Here is an 11,556-nt window from a genome sequence, read left to right on the forward strand (position 1 = left end):
TAATTGAACTAATTTATTAGAAACATCAATATAATTTAATGAAAGTGTAATATTCCTTCCCAATTTTATTGTTGATAGGTTTACTAAAAGGGGGTTTAAACAGATTTTTTTTTGTTTGAAAAATCTGCTGTACTTATGTTTCCGTCTTCTGTGGTTGCAAAAAAAAAATATTGCCATTCCCTTTTCTTGCTCTAAACAGACTGCTCTTATTCTTCCTGTAGCTCAAAGGAAGACAGACAGCTTAAACTGGAGGTGTCCCTCCAAGGCTTTAGTTATGTTGGTGGCTTGGGTTGTCTGCAGGCAGTCAGCTACAGCATACATAATGAAGCTTTTGAAACCTGTCTCACTGGCTTCAGTCCATCTTCACTCCTAAGCTGCTTTTTTAAAGTTTTCTTGTCGGATGCTTTCTCTAAAAGTTAGAAACCGCGCTGCTTAGCCGAAAACATCTGATCCCTTCTCAGTTAGACATCCCCTTCCGATGAAAAGTCCTCTTTAATCGAACATAAACACATTAAAATTCAATTTCCTTTAAAAATTAAAAGAGAGTTACTTGTGCTGAAATTATAATGAAGTGTTTTTTTTGTTCTTTTTTCCTTTTGGTCTGATGTGTGCTCCATTCACTCTGCGTCCCACTGAGCCCTTCTTTGTGTTTCAGGTCGCACGCTTGGATCAGGAGCATTTGGCAGGGTGGTCGAGGCAACTGCGTACGGTCTCACGCAATCCCACTCCAGCACAAAGGTGGCAGTGAAAATGCTGAAATGTAAGACACACAAAGTAAAAAAAAAACAAAAAAACAGTGCAGAACCATGTGCGTAGTTTGTGAGAGCGACAACAGGAGACCCCTGTGTGGCTGTCAGATAATGTGACACCAGCTCCATGTTCCTGTGAGCTCAGAGAGATCAGCAGGCCCGCTGAGCTTTAGTTTTGCTGCCAGACTCATTTAGGATTTAGTTCGCAGGTTTTTGAGGCTGTTTGGCAAAAACACAGCGACTCCTGCTCTCTCTATGCTAGGTTCTCATATCTCACACTGTTCTACTTTTAAACATATTTTCGCTCCTGTTTCCTGTCTGCTCTCATTCAGCCACAGCCAGGAGGAGTGAGACTCAGGCCCTGATGTCCGAGCTGAAGATCATGAGTCACCTGGGACCTCACCTCAACATTGTTAACCTGCTCGGAGCCTGCACCAAACATGGTGACCTTTACTATGACAACTGGTCAAATAAAATTATATAACACTGGTTGTTTTGTGAAGTCTATGTAGGTGTTTGATTATTCTTATTTGTAGAAAAATATAAAAACGATTATTATTTTGCTTCTGCTCAGAGTTGTGCTTTACTTTGTGTTGGTTCAAAATATTTAAGATGTATGTATTTTATTTTACTAAACACTGCATTACAAGAGCCTTTCTTTGTGTATTATGTCAACGCCTCTTTCTTTCTGCTTCTGCCTCTCAGGCCCTCTCTACCTGGTTACTGAGTACTGTCGCTATGGTGACCTAGTGGACTACCTGCATAGGAACAAGCACACCTTCCTGCAGTACTACGCTGAGAAGAACCAGGACAGCGGATGCATCATCTCCAGAGGAAGTACCCCTCTCAGCCAGAGAAAAGGGTGAGAGGAGCAGAGAAAATGCATTCAGAGCTGCACAGTCTCTACTTTATTATCCATAAAATTCTGTCGTTGCAAGTGATATAGCTCCAGATAGCTCGGGGACACCCCCTCTTATCTCGTGACTGGAATTGTTACAGATGTTACATGTGATGGGGTGGCTGCTAATTGTGTCACTTGACTGGCCTTCCCTTACCCCTCACACACACGTCATTTTTCCTTCTAGCTATGTGTCCTTCGGAAGTGAGAGCGACGGAGGATACATGGACATGAGCAAAGATGAGCCCTCCTTCTACGTGCCTATGCAGGAGCAGCTGGACACAATTAAATATGCAGACATCCAGCCGTCCCCGTATGAATCCCCCTACCAACAGGACCTCTACCAGGAACAAGGTGTGACTGCAGCCTGTCCCGTAAATCATTTCATTAAATCTACTCTGGAGAGTAGTGGGGAAAATCTGTTTTCCAGTCACACAAAAGCATGACGAATTCTGGATTATGAGCACAAAGCAAAAAGAAAAAATTGATAAACGACTGTGACGGATATAAAGCAGAGTTATCCAGTAACCTCCGGTTGCTCATCATAGTTGAGAAATTTCTTTATACATTAGACAATGCAGTTTATTTTGGACCAAGCGTACAAAGATTTAAACAATATAAGAAGCACACGAGCGTCACATCACACAATCACAGCATCTCACTGAAGGTCAGCCATTATAACGCCTGAAACGAATCATCTCCTTTGGTCTCCCATTGATTGCTTCTCCCTGTTTCGTCCTTAAGGTGGGGGCAGACTGGATCTGGTGATCGGCGATTCTCCCACCCTCACCTACGACGATCTCCTAGGCTTCAGTTACCAGGTTGCAAAGGGAATGGACTTCCTGGCCTCAAAGAATGTAGGGTGTTAAACATAGTGTTTCAAATTAAATAGTACAAATAAGGTCTGAAACTTGATGTACTGACAGGTAAGGTTCTATTGACTCCCTGTGATGTTTCCACCACAGTGTGTCCATCGTGACCTGGCAGCCAGGAATGTATTGATCTGTGAGGGCAAGCTGGTGAAGATCTGTGACTTTGGCCTGGCCAGGGACATCATGCATGATTCCAACTACATCTCCAAAGGCAGCGTAAGAAGCAAATTAATCAGTTACAGTAAATTTTATTATTAGAGATCAGTTTTTTACTGGCCAAATGTTTTTTTTTTAATTTAACACCTAATCTGCCAAGTCCCACTTTCTCACTAAGGATACACAGAGACTAATTTGTTGAAACATTTAGTGCTACAATATAACAAAAACTGACAAAAAAAATATCCAACAGATTATGCTGACTTATAGTCTTAAAACATACAGAAGTTAATTTCTATTCATCATCTCATTTATGTGTATGTAATGTCTGTCAAAAACATTTCTTAACTAACAAGACATTTTTGCCTATCTTGTATTCCACTGCAAACCAAAACAACGTTTTACTGTACTGAAACGTCATACAGTAAGCAGAAGGACTGTATAATACTGAGGAAAAACTACAAGCAAACTCTTCCTACCCTTCTAATTTCATCATGTTTTAAAATGTTCTTTAATTTCTGAAAGCGTGTTTGTGTGCTTTTTTTTCTTTCTTTCTCATTTAGACATTCCTGCCCCTGAAGTGGATGGCACCGGAAAGCATTTTCCACAATTTGTACACCACCCTGAGCGACGTTTGGTCATATGGCATTCTTCTTTGGGAAATTTTCACTCTGGGTCAGTATGAATTTTGCATAACTATGCACACTCAGAATGTGCAAAAGAGAAAAAAGGAAGAAAATGATCTGTAACCATGTTTTTAGTTTTACCTGTCAGAGTTCTAGTCAGATCCAGAATTTTCCTGCTACATTAAACTGAGGCAAATCTCAAACCCTGCAACCGACTGTATGTACATAACTATCTGTCTGAAAACTCATATCGGGTCAAACTCTTATTAGTCACAGTCAAGCATTGAAATCAGCATTTCCTTGCTCAGGGTATTGTAGGTTTTGTTTAGTTTTCTTTTTTTTTTTTTTTTTTTTTTAACAATCTTTTGCTTGTTTGCTTGGTAAAAACATGCTCACAATCCGGCCTCTGTAAGTGCAAAAGAAAGATCCTCTGTTCTTTTATGTTTCAATATGGCTGCACTTTTGTGATCTGTTTTTGCCAGACATCCGTTCTAGAAATTTTATTTTGTTTTATAAAAATCTGACTCATATTTTAACTCTTTAAATCTAACTAAATCTCTTTTTTTTGTTATCTTAAACGTTCCCTGCAGGAGGAACTCCTTACCCTGATTTGCCCATGAATGAAATCTTCTACAGTGCTTTGAAGAGAGGCTACAGGATGGCCAAGCCTGCTCACGCCTCTGACGAAGTGTGAGTTACGTTAACACTGTTCCTCCCAAAATTCCTCCTCTTCCTGACTTAAACCTTTTTTATGTGGGTCATGTTGCAGGTATGAGATCATGAAGAAGTGCTGGGATGAGAAATTTGAGAAGAGGCCCGAGTTTTCCCTCCTGGTGCACAATGTGGGAAACATGCTGATGGACAGCTATAAAAAGGTACATAATTTGTACTAGATTTTACTTCTTAAACTGTAGAGCAGCACTGGTCAAGTCCAATCCTGAAGATCTACTATCCTGCAGCTTTTAGATGGATCCCTGCTGCTGCACACCTGCATTAAACAAATGGCTTATATTAGGTCTCTAAGAGCTAGGAAATGCTGATGAGGGAGTTCAGCCATTTGATTCAGGTGTGCTAGTGAATGGATGCATCCAAAAGTTGCAGGACGGTAGCTCTCGAGGGCTGGACTTAGGCACCCTGCTGTAAAGACTTTATTAAAACATTCCATCAAATATTATCTGCAACTTAGTGGAGGGTAGCATTTAGTTCCATTTATCTGTTGCTAAGAGTTTTTCTATTCTTGTCTCAAGCTTTGATCAGGAACAAATATTTATGTGCATTCAGGAAATAACTATTTGATCTCATTCTCATTTTTGGTCAGCTATAAACAAATGCAAAGGCTCTCTTTTTATTGTAATGTGAAGAAAGAAAAATAACCACAAGTACAATGAAAATTGCATAAAGGTTAAAAATTGCCAGTCACTGAGTTAAATCCAATCATTTGATTTCGCTGCAAAATATGACTTACCTTGCTAAAAGCACTTTTCTTTCAAGGAGCTGCAGTGATATGCTTCCTGTAATTTGCTCACATCTAAGGACAGATTTAGATTGTATAGTATACATACAAGACAATATATAAAATATATACATGCAAATGATGGCTAAACCTTCTGGTGCGGGAAAAAATATACCAAAAGAAAGTTAAAACTGTTTTCTGCAAAGTCCTATCTTTGCAGTTCAATGTGATTTCAGACTGGGAATTCTGTAAAGGTGATTTTAATTATGATTTACCCACATTCTCCTTACTTTTTCATTCTTCTACTTCACTGCAGTGTCCAAACAATTTTTTGGAGCATTCACATCTCTGTCATGAAAAACTATACATCCAGCATGGTCATCAAGACCACATGCATTGACTGGAATGCATAGCTTACAAGTGAGGCACTTGAAATATAATCTCCTGCCTAATACGGCTTTCAAACGGTTCCTTTCACATGACGATGATTGCAATTCGATATATTTTGCAGTTCTATTGCAGAACTTAACAAAATTTTACAACTGGTCATAAGATGTGACACAGAGTGCAAATAGAACCTGCTGGTTTATTTTCTAAGCCAGTTGTTTTTATAAATTGCAGAAGAAGCAGGTAGACGAGGAAACACAACGCAGTGCCAGGCAGAAAACTAAAACCTGTGCAAACACTTTGCAGGTATAAGATGCATGTAAAGGAAATGAAAATCCATTTTTCTCTAAAGGAAGTCGGTTTGTTTAGTTTGTTTATCTGCAAACTAATAAATCCTATGAAGGGAATTAACTTTACATACCAGAGAATTAAACCACGATTAACACCTATTAGGTGTTAATCTAACACCTAAAAGGTGTTAGATTAACACCTAACACCTATTAGATTAACACCTAATAGGTGTTAATCGGTTTCTAATAGGAAGAAAACCTTGTTTTCTTCCTATTAGGTTAACTAAAGAGAAACAGTCATGGACTGTGGAGTCATTTTGAGTGATGGAATCAAATGGATCTTATAATGGAGATTGCATGAAGAACATGAGCCTCTTTCCAATGTTTAAGTCATCTCTTTTTAACATCTTGTCTTGTCAACAGATTGTTTCAAGGAAAAGATGGACTCTAAATGACAGCCAGAAAACTGTTGGATTTCTGCATTTTTTAATAGAAATAAAAAAAGACATTTCCATAATGAGACCTTGTCCTGTAAAGCTGTTCTGTTAACTCTTAGTGTGATAATGTATATTTTTTCACTAGTACCTCCAGATTGTTTAGCAGCATAACAGCATTCATAAACATGTGAAGGAAACTCATAAAATAAATCTGGCTGGAATGACTGGAAAGCATTAGTATTATTAAAAACCTCAATGTTGGCGAATGTTGAAGCTCCAGGTTTGCTTCTATATTCATAAGATAAATACATGAAAAATCTGAGGAGTGTTTTTCTGGATGCAAAATAACCCAAAATACTCAAATGCTAAATTAAACATCCCTTTTCACAAGAAAAATATTTAGGAGTCCCTAAGAAATGTAACTTGTGATAAACGGGTAACACTGTAAGAGTTACGTCATTTCAAAACGGCACCTGACATCAGATTGGTTTCCAAAAGACTCGAGTACCAACTTCACGTTGTACGTCTGTGTTTATGTGTGTAAACACACTGCACCAACCTCCTATTCATGCTACACTCCTCTGACTGACAATCTCTCCCCCCATTTTCAAACAGAGATACAACCAAGTGAATGAAAACTTCCTCAAGAGCGATCACCCTGCCGTGGCTCGCACCAAACCTCGGCTCTCCTCTCCATTTCCAATTGCCAACCCAGCCTTCGGCTCTCCCTCTCCAATCACTCAGTCCTTCCTGGGCCGCCACAGCCAGAGCCCGAGGCCTGGAGACGGCGGGCGAGAGGCAGACACACAGGAAGTCATCCCTTCATACAACGAGTACATCATTCCTCTCCCAGACCTAAAGCCTGACGACGTTTTCACTGAAGTGCCGTCGGAAAGCCCTGCGAGGTACGGACCCTCCTGCAGGAATCAAGCAGACTCAAAGAGAAATGACTGTGTGTTATGTTTTTTCCACCACACACCCACACATCCAGATGTTGAGCTCAGACAGTCGTTGTATTACGTAGGTGGATTTAGAGATGTGTTTTTATGACTTATACAAACACAGAGCCAAGCAACGGCTTTATATGGCAAATTTTTAGCCACATGAATTTACAGTAGTTTGTAATTTCCCATTTTAAATAGCTGTTTGTCATATTTCATTATGAATTTAAACAGGCAAACTTAAACAGAGATATTTAAACAAAGATGTAGGTCTGAATGTGTTTTCATTTTTTGATTATTTGAAATTTCTTTTGCTTATGAAAAAGCTCTTGAGGTCTGCCTTTAGTTCTGTGGTTTGGTTTCAGGTTGTTTAACCCCTCACGAAAATAAAACAGAAAAAAAAACAGAGTCCCATTTATTTAAATATCTCCCAAATCACTTTGATCTAGCAGAATAAAGTAAAAGTTTAGACATAAAACATCCACATTATCTAAAAGGCTCAGCATATTATTATTATTATTATTATTAAAATTAACAAATATTTGTACTTGCTCCATAAGTAAAAATTATGTGCAAACACGACAACTATTTGTAACTAGAATTTGTGTTTACAGCATATAATATACATAAAGCTTACTGTTTAAAAGAGGAAGTAAAAAGATCGACCGAAAACAAGTTTCTGTTCTCATTGAGCTAAACTAAAATAATTATTGCAGTACAAACTGTATCTTTCTGTACAATTTAAATGAGTTTTTTTCTGCTCTCAGCTCTCTGGCTGTGGAGGAGGAGGCTGACTCCACATCTCAGGACACGGCGGAAACTCTTCCGGAGGAAGACCGGGTGGAGAACACGAGTGAGAGGGACGCACTGCTGGGCTCCATGGGGACGCCTGAGGTAGAAGACAGTTTCCTGTAGCCCTGTGTGGGAAAGCCGAGGAAACCGAACCCCTTTCTGTAGACTCAGAAGAAACCCGACTAAAACTGAAATGTAGCAAAAACTGAGACTGAGAAACATTCTCTGTAGTTTCACTGAGCTCTCAAAAACTGCTTCCTCCTTTGAGAGTTTTTGTTTTCTATCTAAAGTTACAAATATGGTACAATGTTTCTCACTCTTCTGGGAGCTTGCCAGGAGAAGAATAAGGTCACATTCCTACACAATCAGTTTAACCAAAGTAGTGTTGATGTTTACTGTAGTTGCCAGTTCTGTCAGACACTTATAAAGCCTTAGGCGGTTCAGATTGTACTTTATTATTGTAGTAACACTAACTGTTTGTCTTTTTGACTGTCTTATCTGAGAGTATGTGACTTTTTTTTCTTTTTTTTGGGGGGGGAAGCGGGTTATATATATATTTTTTTTAGCTTTCACAGAGAAAAGTAATGAGGACCAATCTAAAACAGAACATTGTCTCACAACAGTGATTAACACTAATTTGAAAACATGATATAGACACTTTATTATTAATTTACACTTTTATTTTTGCATTGTACTATTAGCAACCTTATTCGTGGTAGTATGTTTATAAAGTTTCATTTCAAGAATCAGAAATGCAGATACGTTGGTGCACTGTTTGAAAATGATATGTTTCTATTATTCCTTTTAGTGGTATTCAGTGTATTTTTGTGCCTGAGTCTTTATTAACATCTGATGTTTTGTTTTTCATTGTTGTAGGCTTATGTCATAGTTTTTTTTATCGGGTTGCACTTTATTTAGAGAAAATGAGGATATTTGCATTAAAGTTACAGTACAGACCAAAAGTTTGGACACACTTTCTAATTGAATTCAATGAGAAGGTGTGTCCAAACTTTTTGTCTGTACTGAATACAGACCAAACGTTTGGACACACAGTCGTGTCCAAACTTTTGGTCTGTACTGTATGTTACTGAGTGAATGTTAGAAAGCTACAACATAGAGCCACATTAGACTGGGACTAATAGATTGATTCGAATCAAATCTAATATCTGTGAAAGCAGGGGAAACTCTCAAACAGCATATCACTGCCTTAGCACAAGATGGCACACATGAGTGCCTTTTTATTGACAGACTTTTTTTTCCCCCTAGCTGTTACATAAAGGTTGCTTTAATGTACATTATATAAATTACTGTTAAAATGTCAAACTGATAAATCCTTTCAGTACATTTTCTACCTTTAATGTGAGAAATACTCCGAATCGATTATTTAACAAAAAAATAAACAAGCAAATCCATTAATTGAAACAGATAAAAAGATTAAAATAAAAGTTTTAATAACCTGGTTGCACACATTTGTGCACACTTGGAAAATAAACTTCAGCGCTCAGTCTCCATAGGTTTATTATAGCTTTTAGATACTTTCAGTGTTCGTCAAAGAAGCAATAAATTGAGTATCACCATAAGAGCACCATGCCCACTGTGAAACATGGCGGTGGCAGCATTATGTGCTGGGGTTACAACTAATCTTATCTTAACTAACTTATTTTTAAGTTAGGTAAAATATTGAACAGTACTACGCACCAATAATTCAAGATAAATTTGGAATTTAATTGTTTTTAGCAAGTGTCAGAATCTCAATAAGACTTGCTGTGCCAGAAGAAATTAAATATCTGGAATGATCTGTCGAGAGTTCAGAACTAAATTTAAGAGATTTTAGTTTGAAAGAGGGGAAATATTAAATTCGCAGTGTGTGATAATGGCAACAAAAGACTGTGTTGGAATTAAATTAAAAGATGCTTGACCAAATTGATGCTTAATAGTGTGTACATCAATGCAACCAGGTTATAACTGATCTTTATTTTTTTTATATTTTTCCTTCAATTTTAATTTGTTGGGATTTTTGGGTGAAATTAAGGAGAACTTGTCACATTAAAGGCGAGAAAAATGTATTTATCATGGTTACTTTATTGTGTCGTAAAAGCATCACATTTAGACTTTATGGGTAGACTTTATTTTATCCATTGTACCATGAAAACCTAATGTGCACACATAAACATAATACTTTCTGTTGCTTTGGATGACTTTTGCTACATGGTGTATTTTATCTCAGTACTTAGCATATCCATTTAAAGAACACATCTTTATTTCTTGACAGTTTAAAAGCACACAATCACTATGTCACAAGCTATGGTACCAAAGCTCTTGTTAACTTTTACAAATGTATTTTTATATGTTTGTTTTTTTGTTTGTTTTTTTTTTGTATGCTGTAAATGTGTCAATAAATCAATGATATCACTATATTTAAAAAAAAATTAATCTTCTTTTACTTATTTAGTAGTATATCTAGATAGCTCACAAATGTGAGACAAAATACTCAACAGAACAAATGTATTTTCACAGAAGAGTGAGGCTTTGATGTCTTTCTGATAGACCTTTAATTACATGAATCTGCGTCTTCTCAGGACTGAAACCAGTCGCAACATGGATTTCATGTACTACATCATTTTATTTTGCATTGAAAGTACCCCTGGCTCTGTTTCTGTGCTCAGGCTCTACTCTTTCATGGAGAGTCATTGACAGACAGCTATATGGCCTCCATTAATTGGGTGTACACAATCAGTCAATGGCTCAATCGATTTTGGTCTTATATCTATCCATGCATTGTCTTTCACTTATCCAAGACTGGGTCACAGGGCAACGGATCCAGGAGGGAACTACATACTTCCGTCTTCCCACTGATGACTCCTGCTAATTATGGGGGATCCCAAGGCATTCCCAGGCTAGACGGGATACGTAGTTCCTAAGGTTAGATCTGGGTTTTCCCAGTGAAACATGCCCAGGTGCCACCCTGAATAGATGCCCCACACATCAACGTACTCCTTAGAGGTACTGTGGCTCTTCTTTGAGTTTCCCTCTGATAATAGAGATCCTCATACTATCTCTTGAGTCCAGCCACCCTCTGGAGGAAGCTCATTTTAGCCACTTGCATCTGGAATCTCATCCTTTTGGTCATGATCCATGTCTCACGACCGTAAGACATGGATCTCTTTCGATTGAGAGCTTTATTTTGTAGCTCATCTGTTTCTTCACACAGTAGTAGCTGCATTACTTCAGACACAGTCCAATTTCCTCTGTCCATCTCACATCCTATAATCACTCGTGAACAACATACCAAAATACTTCAGCTCCTGTGCTTGAGGCAGAGACTGACCTTCAACCCAAAAGGATCAATCCAAGTTTTTCCAGCTAAGAAACATGGCCTCAGACTTAAAGGAGCTGACTCTCAACATGCTTAGCAGCAATCTGCTACAGGGTATGTTGGAGGTCATGGCCTGAAGAAGCCAACAGAACCACACCCATTATCTGTGAAAAGCAAAGATAACTTCCAGACACCCTCATCTCCAATTCTGAGCCTTGAAATTATTTCCATGAACAACACAAACAGAACTAGTGACAATAAGGAGCAGCACCAATGAATGCACTTGAATCAGGCTCCATTTTGTGCTGAGAATGCAGACATAGCTCTTGCTTTGAGCATACAAGGATTGGCTAACCCTTAAATGCCATCCAGATACCCCATATTCCCAAAGAATCTCTCATAAAATGTCTTAGGGCTCAAGGTTGTACCCTTTCTCCAGATCCTTAAAACACATGTAGACCAGAGAAGCAGACTCATATGACCCCCTCAGTAGTAGGCAATGGGGAGTCCAGGTGAACCACATTTGGAATCTTTTTTGCAGATCCAATTTCCAGTATCAAAACATTGTTGCCTGTCACAACCACAGCTACAGAACCTATTGATGGACACCAGCAATGATGGAAGGACTGAGAACTAAAT

General features: G+C 38.3%; 1 protein-coding gene across 1 annotated transcript in view; it reads left to right on the forward strand.

The window, feature by feature from the left end:
• The window catches only part of pdgfrb (platelet derived growth factor receptor beta), a 32,299-nt gene extending 23,773 nt beyond the window's left edge, over positions 1–8,526 (forward strand). Inside the window, exons 13-23 of the mRNA XM_014470185.2 lie at positions 656–760; positions 1,082–1,192; positions 1,455–1,611; positions 1,835–2,001; positions 2,392–2,504; positions 2,613–2,735; positions 3,239–3,350; positions 3,892–3,991; positions 4,071–4,176; positions 6,484–6,773; positions 7,577–8,526. Of these exons, the coding sequence (XP_014325671.1) occupies positions 656–760; positions 1,082–1,192; positions 1,455–1,611; positions 1,835–2,001; positions 2,392–2,504; positions 2,613–2,735; positions 3,239–3,350; positions 3,892–3,991; positions 4,071–4,176; positions 6,484–6,773; positions 7,577–7,724 (1,532 nt within the window). The 3' untranslated portion in view covers positions 7,725–8,526. The remainder of the gene's footprint in view (positions 1–655; positions 761–1,081; positions 1,193–1,454; positions 1,612–1,834; positions 2,002–2,391; positions 2,505–2,612; positions 2,736–3,238; positions 3,351–3,891; positions 3,992–4,070; positions 4,177–6,483; positions 6,774–7,576) is intronic.
• The last annotated feature ends 3,030 nt before the right edge of the window (positions 8,527–11,556 follow it).

This window comes from Xiphophorus maculatus, chromosome 23 (assembly GCF_002775205.1).
Source record: "Xiphophorus maculatus strain JP 163 A chromosome 23, X_maculatus-5.0-male, whole genome shotgun sequence".
Lineage (NCBI taxonomy): Eukaryota > Metazoa > Chordata > Actinopteri > Cyprinodontiformes > Poeciliidae > Xiphophorus > Xiphophorus maculatus.